The sequence below is a fragment of the Adelges cooleyi genome, unplaced genomic scaffold, assembly GCF_023614345.1.
Source record: "Adelges cooleyi isolate 19-005CV unplaced genomic scaffold, UGA_ACOO_1.1 ACOO_flye_CR_arks_rails_tigmint_CR_PRNA_651, whole genome shotgun sequence".
Taxonomy (NCBI): Eukaryota; Metazoa; Arthropoda; class Insecta; order Hemiptera; family Adelgidae; genus Adelges; species Adelges cooleyi.
Window position 1 is genome coordinate 613,321 of NW_026096352.1, and position 25,703 is coordinate 639,023.

Here is a 25,703-nt window from a genome sequence, read left to right on the forward strand (position 1 = left end):
ATTAACATCAAGTATTATAACCTTTAGGCCACTTACTTTCTCTATATATATATATATATATATATATATATATTATACCTACATCAATATACCGATTTCTAATACATTATTTTCTCGCCACATCAAATTTCTAAGTAAAGATAATATTAGGTTCGATATCGAAATTTTATAACATAGGGTTTTTATAAAAATTGGTGAAAAAAAAATGTATGTATAACTATTTTTATGATTGTTGTGTTTATACTGTGTACAAATAATGTTTTATCATTTTAATAGACATACTTCATAATCTAGTAATCAAATGATACGTTTTGCAATTTATATCCAACTAAATTTTTATGAATATGACTCATGTCTGCACTGGCCATTTCGAGTATCTAAAAAAATCTGGGCGGGTCACTTGAATTAAGATCCTCTGCGTCCATTTCATTGACTTTTCTAGAAATATTAAAATTTCACAGTAGATTCTTTCGGAATACCTATTTGATATTTGACAAAATAAGAATCTACTGTAATGAACATTAGTTTATCACACTCAAAGATCAACAATTGCAACAAATTATAATAATATTACAATAATAAAACGTCAGCTCTCCTTCAAAAACCAGTGTTTATATTCAAAGGTTATTATCTAGACTAAATTAATGTAATAATACAATAATAATAACTTTATTATAGATTAAAGTTTTAACTTAAAGTAAACATATAGACAGTGACGTATTTAGGGGGGGGGGCTAGAGGGAGCGATCGCCTTGGGCGGCATCAGATTTTTACATAGCCCATCTTCTTTAATGAATCATTTACCAAATTCAATTATAGAGATGTGTCTAACACTAAAAAATGAAAGATTTGAAGACATACACCCTTCTGTAAATATTGTGACTATTTTATAAAAATAACATAATGTTTAAATTCTACTTTCTCTTTTACTAACTTTTGTTCAATTCCTTGTGGAAGCAAGTCTTTTTATTTATAAAGCCCTTAGTGTAATTGTCATTTAAATGTATTGTAATATGTTAAGAGTGTAATCAGTGAATGTAGACTAACAAACTGAGAGCATTCATTTGTTTTTTTTAGAAAAAAGTATGGAGATTGAATTGAGAAAATTAATAAAAGTTAACGATAATTGTTATGTAGTAAAATTATTTTAACATTAGTGAGGACCAATTAAAAATTAAATGATAAAAATTACAAAAGTCAACATAACAATTTAGACGCATAACATTATTATTATTAAACCTTAATCGAAGGTATCATTTTAATGTTTAAAACTTTTAGTTTATAGATTGTTTCTTATTTTTGTGTTACAACAACAGATAGGTAGATACTAAACTCAAATTTATGCCTATCAACTTTTGATTTAAGTTCAAAGTTATCATTATTAGTATTTATAATAATTTTTTCCTTAACATATCAACTCAAATGTAGGCATGAATAAATATTTTTCATTCACTTAACTTAATTATATTTTATTTTTAATCGATCTATTGTAGTGCAATACATTTTCGTACTTCAAAAACATCAAATTTTTATTTTATGTTTATGTAATATAATTTAGTAAAATATATTTATGTATATTTTTTTTAGGATGGTGGAGAAGGGCATACTGGGACAGTGCGAAACTTTGAATCACGTGAAGAGGTAGTGGTCGTTTGGGACAATGGTATAGCTGCTAACTACCGTTGTTGCCGTCAATATGACTTACGCGTTCTGGACAGTGGCCCAACAGGTACGAGTTATGATATACTTGATCAAGAAGTTTTAAAAGAAATTTGTAAACTTTCAACAACAAATTGTGGTAGAGATTTCTGATAAAAGTCTACAAATTGTGTATCGGTTAAAATGTTTTAATGAACAATTTAAAAAAAAAAATTTTTTAACTCAAGTTTTTTTTTTTTTTTATAATAGGTCAGCGACATTTAGGTAGCATGTGCGATACATGCCATCAACAACCCATCGTAGGTCATCGATGGAAGTGCGCCGATTGTCCCAACTACGATTTGTGCACTTGGTGTTATCACGGAGACAAACATAATACTCGTCATCGTTTTTATAGAATCACTTATCCTAATGGAGAGAGGTAAATGTTAATAAATTAATAAAGTGAATGTTACAAAATCCACTGTTCGGTGAACAGTAGGCTTAGCCAGTCGAGTACCTTATGTAAAAAAGAAAAAGGAGTAAATATTTCAAATATATTCTATTATTTTAGAGCATTTGAGTATTAACTATATTATTAATTTAAGTACTAAAAAACTAACACATATTTTTCTCACGTTATTTAATATTGTTTCTTACATGTATTAATGGGTTTACTAACAAGTTGTTATTACTAACGGTATTCAGTATTATTTGTAAATAAGAAAGGTTTTGTATAAATGTTAATATTGTATTAGAGAATTTCCTATATACAGAGGCAGATTTAGCTTTTTTATGACTATGGGCACTAAATTTGCCGCCATTATTATAAGTAAAACCTAACCTAACCAAGATATAATTAAATACAATTCTTCAGTAAAAATTGTTAAAATATGGCACTGGAGTTATTTTGAAAACAGAATATCAATATGTTTAAACATGTCGCCAAAAGAAAACAAAAATTAAAACTGTTCCAAATTTTTTTTTGTAAAATAAAATGTGTTGAATGGCCGTCATCACCAGTTTAGTTTAACATTTTTTTGTAGAGTTTAGTCTATAACTTATTTATTCATAAACTATACTTCATTTTTAACCTTAATTGGTGAGCACCACCCTTAATCAATTGTAAATTACTTAATTTAGTATTATTGAGACCCGTGTTTAATTGATAGTGAAAACTTAATTTTTTGTTTTGAACCACTGATAAGAATAACATGTATTCATTAAATTTGATTAATAACTTTTATAAGTTGCAGCTTGATTATCTATTTTTTATTGGAACCCTGATATTATTATTTATTATGTATGCGTCTTGATACGGACAAAAATATTTTCTTGATTTGCTTCGGAATTCCTTCGGCATTTGTAGATTTAAACAAATAACCGATAAAAAAAATATCTCGAGTTGATATTGTATTATTTGTTATCAAATGTTAAAGTCAAACAATAGATAAAATGTTTGTCCTAATATGATTATTTGAATTTTTCATTACTACAAAGTGTAGAATGTAAACAGGTAAAAATATATAATTACTGTGTTTATGTGTGTCCTTTATACGTAATTGCTGATAAATGGTTCTTAGTTTCTTGAAAAATAAATGTTTGCTACGCTAACATTGTGATTGAACGCTACATATAGAATTTGTACAATCAATATGGAAATATTGACTAAAAATAATTAGAACTTACTAAATAATTTATGGGTTTCAGACATATTTTTTAACGAAAGTTATTAATATTGTTTTTTAATATTTTAGACAACTGATGGAACCTAGGAAGAAGTCAAAGAAAATTTCCGTCCGAGGCCTTTTTGCCGGAGCCCGAGTTGTGAGAGGAGTCGATTGGCAATGGGAAGATCAAGATGGCGGTGGAAACAATTGTGGGTCAAACTTACTAGGACAAAATAACTTGTCAAGTTTGACTAATAATAATCGTCGTGGCAAAGTTCATGACATACAAGATTGGTCAGCAGCGAGTGCTCGCAGTGCTGCCTACGTTTGTTGGGAGAATGCAGGCGGTACTAAAAATCTTTATCGGGTTGGATTTGAAGGAATGGTATGGATAAAGAGTTTCTATTTGTATTCTACGTAGGGTTTGAAATGTTTAGTAAAACATAACTCGTTTGCTTTCACATTTAATGCCTAATGTATCTTCACACCTCTGTTTCAAATTTGATTACGTTTTTCTAATAATAAAAATAAATAAATACAAATATTTTGTAGAGCATTTTGAGTGCAAAAAAGTCAGGTTTCAGAATATTTTTTTAATTTAAAAAAAAAAATGAGTTTTGACGATTTTAATAAAAAGAATGTGTTTTTTACATGTCAATTTAAAAAGGAAAATATTGCTCTATACGAATCACTTAGAGTTGTCCTAGAAGACAAAATTTTTAAACATTTCTTCTTTTCAACAATAAAAATTATTGAGGGCTATCAATTTTTTTTTCTGTAGCGTTTACATTCTTTCAAAAATTAAAAGCGTTTATTTAGTCTTCCATTTTTTTTTAACTACTTTTAGTATAATATAAATATTAAAGTGTTTACACCAATTGTATATAATAAATTTGTTTAGTTAAAGAAAGAGTCAAAGAATTTGTGTCCATGAATGTGTTAATTTTTTCACACATTCTTTTCAAAGACTGATTTATATAATATTAGGATGCGTAGTTATTTTGCCTTTTTTTTTGTTTTAACAGTCTGATCTAAAAACTGTGCAAGATTCAAAAGCTCCATCTACAATTTACCGTGACCATTTACCGTTATTGGGACAACTCTCAGCTACTGGTTTAACTGGAACTGGTGTGAACTTGTTACAACAACAACAGCAGCAGTTGCAGATTGGTGATCGGGTAAGACAGAATTTTTTCTGAGCATTGTGACACACTTCCAATTTAAATTAACTTGTAACTTAGTCATTTTTTATTTAATCATAACAATGAAAGAATGGTATTTAGTGTTACATTAGTTGTATGTGATATAAGGATTGTTTTAAGAAATTTTCTCTTGTACAAATTTAAATTCATAATACAAGGTGATAATTTTATCGTGGATCACTCAATATCTCTTAGGGTTTAATAAGAAATACATTTTTATTTCATAAAATGATCACTCTGTATGTATTAAAATTTTGGTGACACTGAAAAGTTGTTGGCTTCGTAAAATTGCAAATTGTAATGTTCATCTGTATGATCAGTGCTCGATTTTTTTTTAAAAATGATCTTTTACTAGATGTTAATTTGTGGGGTAGTAAATATTATAGTGAAAAAAATTGTTGATGTATTTAATTAAGATAAGATTGTACCTACCATCTGATGTTTTATAATTGTTTTAAGAGTCTGAACAAAATGATTAAGTTCATCATTTGTATATTCAATTAATTTTTGGCTCCTTGTTTTTGTTTAGGTCACTGTAGACTTGGAGTTAGATGTTGTACAATCATTACAGCAAGGACATGGTGGCTGGACAGACGGAATGTTCGAATGTCTTAGACCAGTCGCTTTGTCTACGAATGGAGGAATAAATACACCAGCTATAGGCTCTGTGGTTGGAGTCGATGAAGATCACGACATTGTTGTATCTTACCCGAGTGGCAATAGGTAAAGATACATTTTCACTGTAGGTTGTGTTCAAAAGAGGGTGCCACAGTAGAATGTGTTGTTTTCAACAGTGGCGGACTAACGGCCCGTACTGAAAATGGCAAATTAGAAATTATGAATTTAAAAAAAGACAGTGATGACTTTAACCATTAATTTTTACATATTTTTTTCTTGAAATATTTAGGTGGACATTTAATGCAGCAGTGTTAACTAAAGTATCAGGAACTACAGGTTCGCCTACATCTGCTGGTGCTACAGGGCCGGTCGATGGGTCATCATTGCCTTTAATAACTGTGGGATCGACTGTTTTAGTAGACGGAGATTTACAGAGAGTTAAGACGTTGCAAAGAGGTCATGGTGAATGGGCTGATGCTATGTCAATGGTATGTCTCATACAATTTGTTTATTTTAATTTTTCATACTTTGACATGATATGCTGTTTAGACTTTGGGTAAAATTGGCATCGTTCAGCAAATATATGACGACGGTGATTTAAAAGTAGCAGTTTGTGATACGTCTTGGACGTATAATCCGAGATGCCTCAAATTAGTGTCTCAGTCCGGACAACTTTTAGGGGCAGCTGGAGGTTATTACTACGGAGGAGATGATCAGCAGTATGAGGAGTTGTTGTACATACGCGATGGAGACTGCGATGAAAGTAAAAACATACTTTTGTTAAAACTAAAAAAACTGAACTTTATTATTACAAAATGTTTATACTTCTTTAGCTATACTAATTAAAAAAATGCAACTGGCCAAACTCGGAGGAGCCAACACAGCTTGTTTGGGTGAACAATTAGTCAAGTCTGCTGCCAATGGTGATACCCAGACTTGTCGTCATATATTGGAACTTCACAAAAAACAAGATTGTGTCCAACAGTCTCAAACTAATGACTCTGGTACAACTAGCTCTAATAACAATAATAATAATCAACCTAGTTTCTCGAGAAGCTCTTCATCGTCCGGCGCTTCTGCATCTCCGTCGAATGCTGCTGCTGCTTCTGCTATTCCCGCAACAGATACTTCCAATGCCACTCAAGAGTCTCCTGACGAACAAGTGTCTGAAGGACAAAAAAGTACTCAAAACTCCCCAACCACCGGCAGTTCAAGTAACAGTCTTGTAAATTACGTGTACAATGGACATTGCGCTCTGCAAGCAGCCGCTCAAAACGGACACGTCCAGTTGTGTCGAATGCTTGTCGCTGAGTACGGAGCCAATGTAGAGTTTGAGGTAAATTTACTAAGCTTAATACACTGACCGGGTTAGGTATACCAATTTTGGTTTGTACGTTACAGGATAAAGATGGTGACAGGGCAGTGCACCACGCCGCGTTTGGCGATGAGCCACAAGTGATAGAACTACTTGTCAGAGAGTATGATGCGGACATAAACGCACGTAATAAACGAAGGCAAACCGCTTTACACATTGCTGTAAACCGAGGTCATGCATCGGTGGTGCGGACATTACTAAAATTAAATTGCCTTCCTAGTCTGCAAGTGAGTAAAACTATATTTTAACATATTAAACGACGAAGCGTTTATTTGAAAATGATTTTATCCGAGTAAGCCAGTAGTCAGTACAGTGGGGTCGAAGCATAATGGGATCAAAGCATAGTAGGGACGGAGAGGTCATAAGTCTACAGGAATTATTATTAATAAAAGTGATAAATCCACTTTCAATTTTAAACGATTTGATGCTAATTTTTAAACACTACACCTCACTTAAATACTTTCTTACTGTGCTTGGTTTGGACTTTACTGGTTTGAAAATACTAACTACTGACTCACATCAAAGCGTTTATTTGAAACTGATTTTATAACTTTCAGTTGTTGTTTCTTAGCTCTTAGAAAAAAACAAATTTGAAAATTTAAGCTGGTAAAAGTTTAGTAGGTATACTTATACCAGCTTATATATTCAGCTGGTGTAATACAAGTTTAAGTCGAGGGCGGTCTTTAATTCTTATCTTTTTTTAGGATACGGATGGCGATACACCATTGCACGATGCAATATCAAAGAAACGTGATGACATTGTAGCGATGCTGTTGGATGGCAACGGATCAGGATCAGGAGGAGCCGACATAATGTTAGCTAACAACAATGGCTTCAACGCTCTACACCATGCGGCTTTGCGAGGCAACCCCAGGTCAGTCAAATTATATACTTTTGTCTCTTAAGCTAAGCAGAAGGTGGAGGCAGGCTGGAGACCCACCTAAAGTTTGAAAAAAATATTATAAGCAGAGGTGGGCTTTGATATTGATACAAGTATCAATATAGAAATTTATCGGTTCATTGATACTAGTGGCGTAACCGTGAAGCTAGTCAGGTGGTCCCTGACTCCGGAGTCAGTAAATAGTTAAAGTCCCCTCAAAAATATGACATTTTTATTATTTTAATTATAATATACTACATGATATTTAATTTGTAATTTAAAATTTATAATGGTAAACACAAAAAAGAAAAATTAGAATCCTGTAATAAGGAACAATTAAAAAAAAATTAAAATCAAATAATGTGTTTAACTTAGCAGCATTCAATAAAAAAAAAAATTATCTCCTAAAAATCCCTTAATACAGTATACCCTTTAAAATATGGATTTTACTATTTGTTTTAGCGAATTTAATTTATTTTTTAAATTTAACTCTGTGTTTATTTTTTAGTCCATATCCCCATTAATTATGTTAAATTCATATATTATAGTAAGATTTATTATTTTGTATTTGTTAATATTTCATCAAGTCAATAATTTTAAGCTGCATGAATATATTTTATAACAGGTTAAAAAAAAAATCTTAGCTTTGAAATAGGAAAATTCTATTGAACATAGTAATTATTAAATTTGTACTTAAATTAAAAAAATTACCTTCCAAGTTTAAAAAAAAAAAAATACTGGGTGCTACTAGAATTAGCAGACTTAACAGATATTTACTATAATGTTTTTGTTATATGTGATTTTTCTCTGTCGCATTTTTACTTATGATTAATAGTTTAACGATAATAATTTGGAAAATGATAATATTTATTAAGAAACATTGAAATTTTATTTTAGTCATTTTGTTCACTGACTTGTTTGTTCTTCTGATTATTCTTCGCTTAAATCACTATTTTTTAGCTTCGATGCGGAGCCGAGTGTTTTTTTTTTCGATTTTCTAAACCACTGAACCGATTTCTACGTCATGTAGACTGTAGTAATACTATAGATCAGAAATCGTAGGAAAAATCTATTGAGAATCTATTAGAGCAAACGTTTTAAAAGTTCAAAACCGAAAAAAACACTGAACAAATTTACATATTTTTAAAAAATGTACATAATATATTATAATAGCATCATCATGTGGCTTTATAAAAACTATATGGCCTTATAAACGTTATAACTCAAAAAGCTTATAAAATAAAGTCGTGCTTTTGTATCGAAGCATTTATTTGAAAGTATTGTAATCACTTTGACCTCCAAAATACCCCACCGTCCGTCTTATAATTTTTTTAATTTATTTAACTATCATTGATACTCGAAATCGTTGATGTATGCCCAACAAATACTATAAATGACAATACCGGAATGTTATAATTTGTATTGACTCAAAATCCCCCCCCCCAAATACAGGGTTTCCCAAATCAAGGAATCAAAATAGCATTATTCTCAAACGATGTCTACACTGAAAATTGAAATTTTACATTGTCTTATGAAATTTAAATTATTATTATACACAATAATGCGCATACGGTATATTTCTTACAATATATTATGGCTACACGGATATTGGGGGAGGGAGGGGGAAAATGGTGAGCACCTAAATACACCTCTGGCCTTCCGGTATTGTCATTTATGGTATTTGATGCTCACCTCTGATTATGCGGCCCTTCGTCGGGGAAGGTTTTGCCCGGCCAATGAAAAATGTCGTTCGCGTTCCGGTGGTAGTTATGAATAATATGCCGGTGGAAAAAATGATTTATGAAAATAAGGTCACGAAACACGAGCTATTTTACCTAAACCTAAAAGTTTTTTTTTTCTATATAACATTCTAGGAACGAATAAATCTGTAATAGTAGGCACCTGTATAAACAGCTGACGTCGGTTTTTTATAATGATGAACGACACATCTGGGCGGCGTCGAGATATATATTATTATGTTTGTGTGCTCGTGTATAGATAAAGGTATAGATAGGAGGGGATGAGAAAAAATAAATTGCGTCGGCGTCTTCTCGGAAAACGTACGCGTCTCGCTCGTCTCATCCCTCTACCCTCCCCTCCAGCAAGGTCATGGCGGCACAACCCTTCCCCCCCGCCACGACCCCGTATTGTATACAATAATAATAATAGTAATAATCGTCGTGCCTCGGAAATACCGCAATGCGCTTCACGCTTCGCTCCCCTCTACTACACCCCCTCCCGCGCCCCCGTCAACGAGGTCTTCTACATCCTCGTCACGTGCTCTGCCCCTCTTCTCACCCCAGGCTACCCCGCCACCCCCCCCCCTCATACGGTTCTCGTCGTACCTGCATTTTCTTACCTCGTCGCAGGTCCAATTTTCGCATAACTACTTCCCTCCCCCCCCGGCCCCGCCTCGTGTTTAAAGGGGATTTTATTTTCAATTTGCAACGGCTTTTCCTCCGCACGCAAAACAATAGCTTTCGACGGGTGCGCTTTACGTGGAAAAAGGCGCAAAGGCGCCGGTGTATCTACCAGCTAATACAGCCGACCTAGTCGTCGTCGTCATCGTTATTTTTTTATTGCTATTGTCGTTGTTGCCGCTGTATTGGATTGGCCCAAACACCGTACTGTATAGATGATATACTGTGTAAGACAAATACACACTAAGGCAATTATTGCTAAGGCAAGATTGTTAGCAGAAGTGTTTGGCGACGATTCGGGGACACAGAGAATAGAGGAAAAAAGAAGATATATATGGCACACACACACACTCAAACACAGAGTGTATTGATTCTGTGTAGTGGCCGCCGCCGGTAGTTAGGATTAAGGGCAAGGGGGTTATATCATAGCCGTGGGCTCCCTGCATGTACATATGTGTGGGTAGATGTGTGTATCCGGAATCCGGAGGAAAAAACAATAAAAACGGCAAAGCGACGCTGCCGAGAAAAATAAATAAGATTCTATACAACAGTTACAATAATGCTGTATAATCTGCTCTGTCGGCGAATGGAAAAATAACGAGCCGTTTTGGCGATTTTCTGTTTGTTTTATGGAATAGGTATCTAAAGTGCGTTGACCCCCTGTGCAACCCGGCCGCTCTCGTGGAGCCTCGAGCCGGCTATGTTTTTGTATTCCAAAGTGCCCACCGCCCTCCCGTACCTTATCCGTACCCTAACGTCTTAGGGACCTGCGTGAATACATCATCTTAATGTAACACGCGCTGGTAAACCGTATATAATAATATGTTGCATGACGACGTTGCTACCGAAAAACCCGCACTAACGTCATCACAATGCGGTAGTGTAACCCAATAACTTAGGCACAAAAATTCTCGTCTCTTATGTTATATAATGTAATATAATAAGTGACGAATGGTCCGAGGCATGGAAAATCCCTAGGGTCACTATTCTTCCTCCCGGTAAATTGTTTAGATGTTGGAGAAAGACTGATTTTTAACATAACATGTTGTCTTCTAACGAGCTGTATTGAAATTGGCAACAGCTAATAACTGATTTGATAAATTATTATGCGCAACTGTGAAGTGTATAGACTAATCATTGGCATTGTATATTATTATCTTATTGTAAACCTATTGAAAGGGATTGGAAATGGTCGGTTTTTTTTTTAGATACTTTAGACCTAAAGCCTGGCAAACTTGAAAATTACGCCTACTTAGAATAGTCAGATTTCAAATATGTAAAAATATTTAAGTTTATCGGTTTTGTGAGAATCGATTTTTGATTTTTCAATTAAAATTGTGTTTAAATCCTATGGGAATTTCTCACATTTTTAGTATTCACTTCATTGGTTTTTTTTTTAAATAAATGAAATAGTTATTCAAAAATTGACGACAACAATCTGGGAAAAAGGTCGATCAGCTAAATAATTTTTACAAAATCGAATCATTCTAAATAGGCGTAATTTGTATTCTAGCTTTTAGATCTAAATTGGTCTCTTTTAGGAACAAAATGGCTTTACTTGTAGAAAAAAATGTGCAAGTTATCCTGAACCTTTTACATAGTAACATGAAAATGTATTAACACGGTCGAGAAATGTATTAAATCCCCTTTTTTTCTTAAGTAATGTCTATATACAATTCCTTAAAAATTGACCGCTTTCATCCCCCTTAAGTAAATAAATTGAAGAAAATTGTACAAATTGTCAAAAATGTTTTAATTTTTTTATATTAATCAACTTACATTTCAGCAGTGAAAAAATTGTACAAAAATAACTGATTTAAATAAAATTGTGTATAAACGTTGTATCAAAAAAATAACAGTGTTCATTTAATTAGAAGGATATTTTTTAATTTAATAAATAATAGTTAATTTAATATTATAATATTTATTATTGAAAAATATTATCTTTAAAAATCATCATTTCTACAAGTGTTAAGTTAATTTCTAAATTACTATTTTTTATGAAAAATATGCAAATCCATTGCATTGCATAGTACAATGCATTTCAATTTTATTTTGATATTGCCTCTTATAAACTTACGATACCTTTTAGAAATTAGTTGAGCGGCCATGTAAAGTAATATTATTGTAAAACATGATTAGGTAACATATCTACAATATATCTGGTTGGTAGTTAGCGTTACAAATGACGGACGATTAATACTTTTTTTCTTTTACAAAGGGACGTTTTTAGCTAGTGCTATCTACATCTAAGGATATACAATGTACAGATACAGTTTTAACATTTTATAACATGATAATAGTAGTAATACGAGAAAAATAAGATAATAATAAATTTGATTAATACTAAATAAGTAATATTTTCCATCAAAAGGCATTTGTTTATTCTTTAGTTTTGTGACAATAACAATAACAGTGTATCGACCTGGCAGTAATCGGGATTTTATTTTATTTATGCCATAATACATAAAACTTATAGTAATATACTTGGGCTAAGCAGTGTGCTTCAAGAAAAAGAATGTTTGGTTGGGGGGAGAGTCTTATCTCCAGGACACCCTCTCCAGTTCTTACTACTATAAACGTAAATGTAATATGGCCATCGTTGAGTGTCAATATGGCATGGAACATGAGAAAATTATTAGCACTCAGCAATAAAGTAGGGGAGGGAACGACTGAGAGAAGAGGAGAAGTGGTGTTAGACGGTGAAGGCGAACCTAGTGCGGCGACGACGGTGGATCGATGGAGCGCGACTGTCCTTGCGATCGCCTGGAGGGGATCACTCCTGAGGTAATGGCCGGAGGAGAAGGCAATAAAGGGGGTGAGAAGGAACAAATCTTTACACACACAGATAGAATAGACGAATGGATGAGCTGTTAAAGAGGATAGGATAAACGGCGGCACGTCGAGATTGCGTCGTGGACAGATTTAACCGAGAGAATGTATTGTATACAATATATATACAGTACACATATGCACCCCTTGGTCTGTTTAATACGAATGTGCAGTGGATCGACGTTCCAGAGCTGATGCTTACCGTAGTAGGTATATACCATTATATTATATTGTTGTGAATTTTGTGTGTGGGTGTCGTCTGTGCTACTCGTTATTTGTCAAGTGTCGTTGGATTTAATCAGCCGTGAACGACCCGCCAGTAGGTCTCGTGCGTTTGGCCTTTGAAAGACACTTACGGATTCCATCGTCTTGATATAATTGATTGTGCACACTATACTTGACTGCTGTAACCCGTCCTGATCCTTATTGTAAACGTTGTCGCAGTCCTCCCCTTTTCGGCCGAACGAATCAAATGACTTTGTAAAACGTGACGCGACACCCGAATTAACCCGAAATGAATATCGCACCAACACTGGAGTGTTGTCAAAGGTACTTGTTTGAATTCTAATGAAATTACTTCACCCCCCCCCCCACCTTAAAAAAAATCGCGAAATTACTTTAGCGTTACCTACTTATATAAAAAAAACAACAGCATTTACCTACTTGTTTTTATTTTAATTCTTCAGTGTATTGTAGGAGAAATTCAACATGTTAATAACAACATTTTATTTTGTCAGAAAAAATACATAGAAAATTGCTATCTACAACATGTTATAAACGTGATTTTTTTTAGATGTATACTTTTTTTCTTATTTTTCCCAAATTTCTGATAATTTAATCTGTGTAAAAAAAACTGTATATTGTAAAATTGGGCTTTGAAGGATTGACAATTTTACTTTATCCATAAGAATATCACAATTATTGACTATTTTAATTATATTTTCCGATTTTTTTTTTTTAATTACTATTTGCTGTATAACAAAATATACAATATATAATGAATATGCCCCAAAAGTATCTCAGTATTAAAATGTTTATTGAGGTTACAAACAAATTATAGACTCAAAAACAACTTGAAGAGACAATTTTTTTTTAATTTTACATTGACCATTAGTGAGGGAAAAAATGCTAGTTAAATCATTTTGAGGGTCGCGTAATCAGCATTTGATATTAGTAAAATATTTTAATAACGAGGTACGTTTTCCTGTAAAGAAATACCCCTTAAAATCATCTTAAATTATGTTAATATAATTTTGCAAACTTAATTGTTAGGGAGGAAATAAACAAAGTTAACTTTTCGCCAAAATGTATAGATTTTTTCAACTGACCAAAACAAATAACTACGTTAGACATTATTTAGGTCAGGTGCGCTGAAAATAAATCAAATTGAACTATACTTTACCCCAACCATGCTATTTATTTATTTTTTCGGCCCAGGAATCTGTGAATAACTAATAAAAACCCATGCTAATATAATCAAGCAATATTCATGCGCGTCACATCATGCATTTAGAACTACACTCCCTTAAGCGGCATTAATTTTGAGAAAATTGCAACTTTCAGATTTTTCCCTTTAGTTACACTATAAGACCTACCTTTGTGCCAAATTTCACTTTTCTACATATACGGATAGTGTTTTATAATTTTGATGATGAGTGATTTAGTGAGTGAGTCAGTAACAAAAATGAAAACTTTACTTTTAAATTCTCGCCTTTTTTAAAGGCTCACTATTAATGGCTCAATTTTTTACGGTATCCTAAGCTACTTAAGCCTAATCTATGTTTCAAATTTCAAAAGCTTATCTTTAAAAAAAACAGAGATATGTGGTTAGAAAAACTTGGTGAATTGCTACGTGGCGCACTGCCGTTAGTATAGAACTAGGTTAAGCTATTAAAATTAAATAAGTTATTTTTCTTTTACATAAAAATCCCTTACTTGCCTTCTACCTAAGAATATATATATAAGAATATAGTAGACGGGTGTGCGTAGAAATCTTCAAATTCGTTTGTTTGAAAAAATTGCTATATAATTAAAATAAAGCTAGTGTTTTCTTCCTTGAACTTCCTAATTTACCTCTTATTCTTCAACGTTCATTGATTACACGTCATAGATTCAGGAGGACGTTGTGATCTAGGTACTTTATAACGATATTATAATTGCGTCACAAAATGACAAAAAATAGTTAAAAAATATAACAGTCTATCAAATCGTCGAATATCATATCTTTTACTGAAAAGTTTATAGTTAGCACACACGTTTTTCATTGGAGAGAGCAAAAAAATAAAGAATTTCGGATAATTTGTAGCGATTTCTTGGATTGATAACACGGGCAAAATATAAACTTGAACCAACGGCTATAATTTGTTAATATTACAATTGGTTATGATTAATATAGGGGGACGATACTTCTATAGTTGGATTGACTATAATATATTTTTTCCATGTAAAATCCTAATAATAATTTGATCAGACAAGTTCCACTTGCCAGTTCTATCTGATGGAACTAATATATCAAGTATGCTATATGCACTGATCTGAATATACATATTATTTATACGGGAGTTAAAGCCTGTCAATAGGAACCGGATATTTTTGGAATATTCTAGTTTTCATTTGTTCTCGACATTAGAAAGAAAATGAACAGTCCCTATATAAAAATTACACCTGGGTGTTAAATTATTATAGGTAAAGGAGAGTGGCCGCAGGGTAAATAAACTTGGTCGAATAACAAGTAAAAAACAAAAAGGAAGGTCGAGAAAGGGGATGCAAAAAGGAAAGGGTTTAGGGTTGGGTGTTAATCCAAACAGGAGTATACAGTATATTTAGACACTATACGGGTATCTCTATAATATTTACATATTCTACGGAGGTGGATTTTTTTTGGCTATAAGGGTTTGAAAAAAAAAACAATTTACAAAACACTATACAAACAATAAATAAATACATATTGTACAAGTTACAAAACATACAAAAATAAGCACAATAATCATAACAATATATATATATATTAATAATTGTAAAACGGTGATTGCGGCGGCGGTGGCGGTGATTTTCGTTCGTAGATTGCCGCCCGTCGACTACAGCTGGTTGAAGGGGACCAAATGTTAGTCGTGCACGCGCACCCCCTCCCCTCACCCCCGCCGCGCGTTTTGGCCGTTTGGCGTTCGAGCGCGCGTTCAACGTACACACCGTGTGGTTGGTGGTGAATGGTGATTGTAACACACACACGCGTTATTTTGCAATATTATAGCTTGGCGCGTTTTGGCGGGAAAACGCCGGACGCACGCTTGTTGTTTCCAATGTCGCGTGTAACGTTGAACCGCGCGCGCGAGACGCCAAGCGACCGCGACGGGCACGGCGGCGGCGGCAGTGGCGGTGGCGGCGGCGACAAAAATATATGTCTATTTGGCCCTAATTCAACCAACTACAGCTCGACGCGCGCTTATATTATAATAATGTGTCCTCTCTGTCCGTGTCTCCGCAGCTCTCCGTTCTTCGCCAGTCTTGCCGGTGCTTAAATGTGATAGGCTTTTTTTTAGTTACATATTATATATATATATATACACACACGGTTAACGTCGGCCACGGGCCGAGTTATACTACACGGCCTCTGTCTGTCTCTCTCTACATATATGTACATACATACTACACTAAAGACAAAAAAAAAAAGACAACAACAACAGCAAAGTACACACATTGGGTTATTAATATATTTGGGTCCGAGACGATATACCGGCGGCGTCTTCGCAATATCCGTGCCAACAACAACGATATACAATACATTAATATTATTATTATGACTCGAGTCGCCTATAATATTATCTACTTACACGGCGATGATAACATTTGTATAATATTAAAATTCCTAATAAACGCGAAAAAAATAGGGACAAGCGACCGATTACAATGATTACAATAATAAAGTATATATTATTCGGCAAACGTTTAGGTACATACATTAGACAATTAATATTAGCGTGTTTCTCGTCATGATTTATATTATTTGTATACGGACATTACGAAGATAATTACAACATACTACTGGAATCGTTATGACTTGACATTTCTTTTTAAAAATTATTCTAAGCAAAATGTTTACAATATTTTATGTACAGCACAAATGTCGTTATATATTATACTCACTTAACGTAGCGGAATGTGTTTTGATGATCGCATTGGCCCGGACCGAACAATCGCCATCAGAGTAAAATGTGTTTATTTGTTTTTTTACTAATATTATACCTATTTGAATGTTAAGCCCGAGCGCAGACCTAGACGATATTAAAGGGTTTAAAAAAAAACAAATTTGTCAAAATTTCAAATTACATATTCGGCTTTAAATTGGTTTTATTTATTTACTTTGACTCGGAACGAATGAAATAAATAATAATTTTCCAAGAAAAAAAAACAAGGTTATATTTAAGTATCGTGCGGTAAACGATTGAAGTGGTATATATAGATGTCGGTGGAAGGGGGAGGGAGTTGAAGCGGTGCCAGTCGTGCCGCCGCCGCGGCCGGCAGCAGACTAAAGTTTGACGGTTACCCGACGCGGGCATTGGGCCAGCGACTGAACCGGCCAGGGATTCGCGTACCGCGGCGACGGCGGCGGCGGCCAAAGAAGAGCCGGCGCGGCGCAGACGCGTGATCGTCGTATCCCGGAGGCCCCGGGTATTTTGGCCCAACCCGCCACGACACAGACCTTTGACCGGCGGCGTGGCTGTGCTTGCAGGGACGACGAGGCCGCCGCGCCGACAGGCAGACGCAAATTGTAGTACCGTTTAAAAACCGCACAGCGACTGCGACCGCGGTCCGAGAGTTACATTATGCCATTGAGTATGCAATATATATATATATAATCAAATGATTATACCTACACATTAAGTACACTCGTGTTTGTAACGCTGCGGTTACCGCATAGACGACGCCGACCCACAGTGGGGGGGGGGGGTCCCGTAATGTGCTTATATTACATATTATTATATAAGTGGAAATATGAACAAACGGTGGGGGAGGGAGGGTAAATTGGTTTTGAATATTCATAAAACAACAAAGAGAGCCTTTGAGCTAGCATATTATTATCAAAAACGACATGCTGATTTGATACTAACGCATTATGCACATTAAATATAATCATATTGTAGTATCGTTTGTTTAGGGTTTTTTTTTGGTACTTAAACGAATAAAAAACAAACTATTTTTTCATTAATTATTCACTCGTTTAATCACACGATAAGTGCGGCTATTATACATTTTACGCTTATGGTGGATTTTTTTTTTATCAAGTCCAATTATTTATTAATGTATAACCGTTATTCGTCGTTGGGTTTTCTATTAGCAAACATAAATTACCATTATTCGAATTGGGAGCCGACGTGATGACGTGCTTCCACGTTTAGTCACATAAATAAATATTTCATTGTTAAAGTGAGCCTAATTGTTTTTTTTACAGTGTGTTTGGCATTTTACTTTACAGTCTCTGTGAAATAATGGTTTTAAGTAGAAAACCCTTTAATATTTTACACGTTTAGAGTTATTTTTTTAGTTTTCAAATAAAAAATATCACGTTCTAGTTAAGTCCTAAATCATATCCAAAAGTTCAACGTTCAATCTCGAATAATTTTGTTCGTTAATGGAATTTAAATGATTTACTATTAACAATGTGTTATTTACACATAAATAAAACCGTTAAGGAGAACGGTAAGAGCCAAGTGAAGTCACTTTCTAAGGTGTCAACCAAATATTTTGCTTCTTAATAAATAGCCCTTCGACTTAAGCATCGAATTTAGAATCAGACTTTTAGCAAGCATCAAACTTTTAGCTTTCAATTTAGAGTCAGACTGCTCAGCATTAACAAAAGTGTGGTTTCATCCGAGATAACAAGATTGTGTAATTAACATTTTACTGAATAATAGTTCGTTTGTCATATTCATTAGTTCAACAAAATGAAAGACAAAACAAAATTTGTTGGCCTTTTTTTTTGTCTGGGTACAAATACAAAATCTAGCTGTCACAGATATAACCAAACTCCTGTAAATGTCCTTAAACTTTTTTTTCCTACAAAACTTTCTACACGGAATAATTTGTATTCTTGACGAGGCCTTTTTTGTTTAAAGGATTTTGATCAGCTCTAATTTTATCTTAAGAAAAGATAAAATCTTTAGATTTTCCCATAAAAATACTATAATCTTCCCTTAGTTTCTAATAAATGTTTTGTTTATAAAATAAAAACTTAAATGTCTCAATAAGGCTTCTTACCTACTTATAAAAAAAAATATATAGTAAACATATTTTTTTAAATTTTAAGTACAACTAACCAACTAACAAAATGTGTTATTTATTTTTAATGAGCATGAAAAATGTGTCTAATGCGTTGAACTCATCAAGGAAAAAAACATGAACATTAAACACAGCATAGGTGATTAGTTCTTTTATTAAATCTTCAACAGTATTTTAATGTACAATACTCGCAATATATATTTAAATAATAATTTCAATATGAACGTTTATTTTATTTGTGTTGACTCTAGGGTTTTGAACTACAGTGTTTTGAAGTTAACTTTACCAAAATCTATATAGCTATTTTATATTACCAAGGATGTTTGTTTTACAGTAGTCTGCCAAATTTACAAACAATTCTGTCAAATGAACCGTCCCTAAAATGTCTAAGCAGCGTTTGTTGGATTATTCTCGCTGTTTTATTTGTGTTGACTCGGTGGTTTTAAACTTCAGTGTTTGAAGTTAACTTTACCAAAATCTATATAGCTATTTTATATTACCAAGGATGTTTGTTATACAGTAGTCTGCCAAATTCACAAACAATTCTGTCAAATGAACCGTCCCTAAAATGTCCAAGCAGCGTTTGTTGAATTATTCTCGCTGACTGTTGACTTTTCTCCTCGGTTTTAGCCGTTTATTTGGGAGGGAGGTATTCATACCAGTGTCCCTCTTCTCTGTTTGTGCAACCCTGTAGTTCTCTAGGTGCTCGTTTAGGATTGGGGGTTTTTTTTTTAAAGGAGAGAGGTCAATTTATTTTTTATCTTTGGCACGAACCCGGATAACCAAAGGATGATGCGACGACGTACCTTCATTAATATGCCATCATCGTCCTTTCGCATCCCTCCCCCACTCTTTTCTCGCCTTGCCTTGCCACCCTCTCCTCCATATATAGCCGACGCATCCCTCGCAAAGTCTTGGTACTAATTTCACACGCCAACGCCGACGGCATAGACAACACAATAAACAAAGACCCTTTGCCTGCCAGAGGCTCGCCAAACCCTTTTTCCAACACTAAAAATCACACAATATCCACCCATAATATATTTATGTCCGGCGTTTGGGATAAGTCTCAGCTGTATGTATATATATATATATATATATATATGTATTATCATTAACTTTATCAGCTAAACAAGTATAGTTTTCGATGCGTGTTAGCGTTTGACATCACTATTTATCAACGTTATAGCCGGGTTTAAGCTTAGATGACCTACTTGGAATTGTCATGTTGGAGTCGACAAAATCGCCAGTTACTCCTGTCTAAGATAAGATTAACCCTTGAAAAAAGTAATTCTCAATTATCCTCATTTCAGCACTGCGACAAAAGCTATCGAAGCTAGTGTTTTTTTTTAAATATATTTTTTTTTGTTACATGATACAACTAATTTTGCTTACAAAGAAATTTAATCTATTCAAAGTGCAGATTTTTACTTCAAATCTTCAACAAATTCCTCATTAATAGATACGTTAAACACTAACAGAAACAGCTGCGAAATGTACAGATTAACTAAACGTAATTACACATATTTGAGCTGATTTAAAACTACACTTTTTGTTGAACTGGGAAGTCAATTTGAGTTTTGAGCTTATTAAGAGATCTGTCTGGAAATTTAGTCGTTTTCAGACGTTCAAATGTTTCATTTAATAAACAAACTTGCAATGGCTGTAACTGTCAAGTCGAAAATGCGAAAGCTAAGTTTTGCCAGGAAAAGGGTTAAAAAAAAAATAAAATAATAAGAAATTAAAAGAAGTAAAAATGATGTATTTGTTTTGTTATCATTTTCGCCAGTGGTTGTTTTGTTGGGTCGATAACTGTGTTGGTTGTTTGCTTTTAATAAACCTCTGACAGCAGACAGAACAATGTTTGCTTAGAGTTTTGAAATCCGACTTCAAATTAAAACTCATCTATTTATTTAGACGGAAACCTTTTTGGTCAAAACTGATAAAAAAAACCAGGTTCTCCAAGACCAATTCACTTTAGAAGTCAAACAAATAATAAATTGTTTAAAAATAAATCCTATTAACTTTAATCTTGTTTGTGCTTTCTCATTAATAATGCTCAATTTATTTTCCTAGTACTTTTACTTGTATTAAATTGCTACAATGCGACGTACTTTTTTATCTACGTTTGATATCTATAAATGTAAATATACATAAAATGTATATTGTAATGGGTTCATTTCATCACTAGTAAAATGACAACTATTGTGCAGTCGTTTTTAGATTTGAAAAACTCAAGCTTATACGATTTCAACATATAAGGGACGGAGTTATAATTTTAAAAAATATATTAATTTTGTCCCAACTAATAATTATAAAATTATTAAATAAAATAATTTAAAAAAGTCTATACCTTCAAATAGTTATTGACTGGTCCATAGTTAACCAATCACCTGGTACAATACTGTAAGCCATTAATACATATCATATAAAATCGTAAGGGCTTATCGCGGTACACTATATTTGAACTTAAAAAAGAAAATACAACTATACTGTCTCACTATCTCACTCATGGAAAAGAATCTGAGGCGGCGTAGGCAGTGCGTAGCGTTTGGCGCGCGTTATTATCATGTCAGAACGTTATCGTATCAAATAATAACAACGGTGACGGTGTGTGTTGTTTTTTTGGCGACTTTTTGTTATTGTAGTTTGTTATACTTTTACTTAAATTAAATTAAACGTATAATTATTATTTTTAATTACATATCTGTTGTTCATTGTCATACATGGCTTTCACGCGTCGTTGGATTGTTGTTTGATTTGTTAATGATCAATAAATAAATAAATGATTTTGGTACGTTTTTTAGAATATATATATATATGGTCTAGAGTATATCAAAACAGGAGCAGACTACTCACATATTGATCGAAACGATACAAACAACGTTTTTAGTTTAGCATTTCGTACAACGCCAAAACAATCAAATGGCCTACCACACATACTTGAACATACTACGTTGTGTGGAAGCAGAAATTTTTCATGTCGAGATCCATTTTTTTAAATGCTCAATCGTTCTATGGATAATTTCATGAACGCAATGACTGCTCCTGACTACACATTTTATCCGTTTTCAACTGAAAATTATTCCGATTACTACAATCTTATGTATGTGTATTTAGATGCAGTGTTGAATCCTATGTTAAGAAAATCAGATTTTCGTCAAGAAGGATGGCGCTTAGAACATACATTAGTCGATGATAAAAAATCACCAATAGAAATAAAAGGTGTCGTGTACAATGAAATGAAAGATGTTTATTCGGATAACCAACAAATATATAATGCGAACTTCCTAAATCAAATATTACCCAGTAACACCTATGGAGTGAATTCTAGAGGAGATCCATCTTTATCTCACTGTGACCTTGTAGATTTTTATGGTAGATATTATCATCCGAGTAATGCACGTTTTTACTCATACGGCAGCTTTTGTTTGGAAAATCATTTGCAGTTTTTAAATGAAATATATTTGCTTGAATATACTTCAGATAAAACCATTAAAGATGAGACTAAAGTACCAAATGAAGAACGATAGACAACATCTAGACGTTATCATGTTTCTTGCAGGGAAGATCCTTTGATACCTAAAGATAAACAGTCATCTTTGAGTTAAGTTCCAATACTCAATGATGACTGTTTATCTTTAGGTAACTTTATGGAGTGATATTACTAATGTACAAGAAACGTTTGAGTAAACTATACTCTCAAGACTACTGTTATATGGGCCAAACGTTTTTGTTTTTATTTTTTTTAAATAATTTTTTTTCTGATCTATTGTTAGAATTAATGTGTTATGCTTTTGTAAATACAATTTATTTATTTCTATATAAAGATTTTTTTTTTATTTTATAAAATAATATTGTTTTTTGTTAATTACTTGTAAAAACTATGAACAAAAAAAATATTTATATTTATTAAGTAACAGTATTCAAAACTTGTTATTTGTTTAATTAATTTTTTTCCGATCTATTGTTAGAATAATGTGTTATGTAAGTATATCGGAATTCTTTGCAACTAAATGAGGAATAAGTTAAAAATATTTTATACCCCTAAAAAAAATATTTTAGGATACTATTAAGGGTATATATATATCAATGTTTTCGCAAATTTTACATTCCAGGGCCTAAATTAGTTGAATAGTAATTTTTTTTGTAAAAACAAAAAAATACTGGTTTATTCCTCTTTTTCTTATGATGATTTTGTATAAAAAGCAACATTTGTTTAAAATTTATATTTATACCTTAAAAAAATAAAAACTAAAAAAAAATGTTTTTTGGAAAACTGATGCTTGCAACCTCTAAAAATAGTTTTAAAAATCTGAAAAAAATAGGAAAATATTATTTTACCCCAAGGAACATAATGTCAAGAGAAGAACAAAAAAAAACTTTTTTTGGTACACCCTAATATATATATATAAATTAAAACTCAAATAATAATTTAAATGTTATTTTTATTTATTATTTGAATATACATTTTTATCTAACTATTCAAAAAAATTTAATTTTCATAGAATATTACTTCTTTTAAATATTGAAGTATGAATTATTTTTAAATAATTATTTAATACAGTATTGTGTTGTCATAAAAAGGTCATTATATTTTGTATTTTTTATACGTACCTTTTTCCTTTTATTTTTTGCACTTTATCTAACATAAATTCTAGATGCGCTAGCGTGTAAATATTGGTATTTTAGGGAATAGGGTTCAACTAACATAGATCGTTATTTTGGCTTCTGTTTATTTAGTCATACAAAATAATATTGATATTTTTCAAAAATAACTTACAAAATATGGTCTGCCGTCAAACTAATAAACATATATATTTTTTTCTCAATAGATATTATAGTTTAACTACCATTCAATTATCAAAGTGTTTACAAAAAATTTAATTAGTGTCCGGTGACAAATAAATTTGTTTATTTAAATTCTATTTGTTAAACTCACACAGTAGATTTAATTAGTATATATATATATTTATATATTATACTATATGAACGTTTGGTAAATCGACTGGGGTAAGCTCTGGGGTTATAGCTTTTCGGGACACGGTGCTCGTTATAAATTATCGTTATTAACACCCCGACTAGCCGCTTAACGGTCGGTCCTATCTACTCGTATTATTACATTTGGCCTATGTGTGTAATTAATAAATGAGACGTTAAGCCGATCAGTAGCGAAACCTGTGTAATACATCATTTATAAGACATTTTTGGCGCACTGTCAAAAGGCAGATAGATTGTATAATACGTCGGATTTCCCCGCGTTTTGATCAAATACGATTTTCTCAGATTAGTTTTTGGTGAAGAAACCAAAGATGGATCCCGCAGCTAGCGTATTATGATGTAATAATCCAAAGGATCCAAGCTCAAAATGCATCCCTAAGCTCCTCGCGCCGGTAGCAAACCTAAATCCTACTTATTGACAGTTACTGAAAAAATGTCATAAAACCCATTTGTAATCTACTATAGTAAAGCTGAGAAAAGCAATTCAATTTCGAACGGCTTGCCCAAGCGGATTTAAGATTTATTTCAAGAGGGTGCTAGGAATACTAGGAAATAAATTAGGAAAAAAGTGCTAAAAAAAAATGACATGACAAGTGACAAAACATAACTATATATGTATATATATATATATATATTAAATTCACGAAATGGAAAAATTGCTATATTATACTTATGATGACTACATATGAAGCGCTCCTTGTACAAAATCCTAACCTTCCGAACTTCTCCTAAGTCCTAGGACATTGCTAAGTCCATTCTAAGGCACTCTGTCTCTAAAATAAAAAAATAATACAATACTCAAATGTGGTTTTATTAATTAGTGTCAGCAAACAGAGAGCAAAGTCACCTCAGCTGAATTTGGGCCAAAAAAAATTGACTTAGTTTTTATTATATTATAAATTTACAAAATTACAGATTATGACAATTTACAGATAATTTTTAATTTTCCTTTTACATTTGTTAACTCATTGTTCGCTATATACATAGATTATTTAGCGAATATAGTTAATTTTATTAATGCAACACAAAAAAGCTTCCTATTTTTTTATCAGATTATAAAAAAAACTTAATACTATTCGAATTGAACCATTGTAGTTATCATATGAGTAACATAATATTATTCGCATAAATTTTCTCAGCTGGTTTGTAGTGGCCAGATTGGTGGGAAGCAAACAATCGAAGGAATCCAGTTAAAGTGCAACTGAGTTTGATTGTTTCTAGTGTTCGAAAATGGTATTAAGCTAAACTTGTGGAAATTATAGCCACTTGCAAGTATTTCATTCGTCGTTTCAATAGAATATCCTATTAACCCATCCAGCTTTCATTCCCATCCAGTAATAGACTGTACCTTTATAATTTATTACACGCTGAAAAGGGGCGATGTAGGATTAGATCTGGTTCTAACGTGTGTATATATATATATATATATAATTATTATGCGAAGTCAATTTTACGGTTACTGCTAGTAGGTAACAATAGTCGTTATCCCTCGCAATTACACTTAAGGGAACCGAACTAGGGTTTTTGTGACCCGGACAACCAAGTTTATCGTCCGAAAGTCTCGCAACATTTATTTCCAAAGTTGTCTTCTAGGTCTTGTATGGAAGTTGTTACAGCTGTCGATTTTTTTTTTTGTTGTTTTAATACCGTGTTTCGTCGACAAAGTTATTTAAGTATTTTTGCTCTAAAATCGTCACGGTATAAGTAAAACACATTCTGGTAAAAATTGTGTGTATAGCGTCCTCTTAAGTGCTCTCACCAAGTCATACAAATTGGTTGAGTACACTTCAT

General features: G+C 32.7%; 1 protein-coding gene across 1 annotated transcript in view; it reads left to right on the forward strand.

Moving 5' to 3' along the window:
* Positions 1 to 25,703, forward strand: part of LOC126844924 (E3 ubiquitin-protein ligase mib1) — a 66,004-nt gene that overhangs the window by 664 nt on the left and 39,637 nt on the right. The window contains exons 2-11 of the mRNA XM_050583418.1: positions 1,588 to 1,729; positions 1,909 to 2,080; positions 3,396 to 3,693; positions 4,334 to 4,486; positions 5,040 to 5,233; positions 5,418 to 5,616; positions 5,678 to 5,891; positions 5,962 to 6,464; positions 6,530 to 6,730; positions 7,208 to 7,377. Coding sequence (XP_050439375.1) covers positions 1,588 to 1,729; positions 1,909 to 2,080; positions 3,396 to 3,693; positions 4,334 to 4,486; positions 5,040 to 5,233; positions 5,418 to 5,616; positions 5,678 to 5,891; positions 5,962 to 6,464; positions 6,530 to 6,730; positions 7,208 to 7,377 — 2,246 coding nt within the window. The remainder of the gene's footprint in view (positions 1 to 1,587; positions 1,730 to 1,908; positions 2,081 to 3,395; positions 3,694 to 4,333; positions 4,487 to 5,039; positions 5,234 to 5,417; positions 5,617 to 5,677; positions 5,892 to 5,961; positions 6,465 to 6,529; positions 6,731 to 7,207; positions 7,378 to 25,703) is intronic.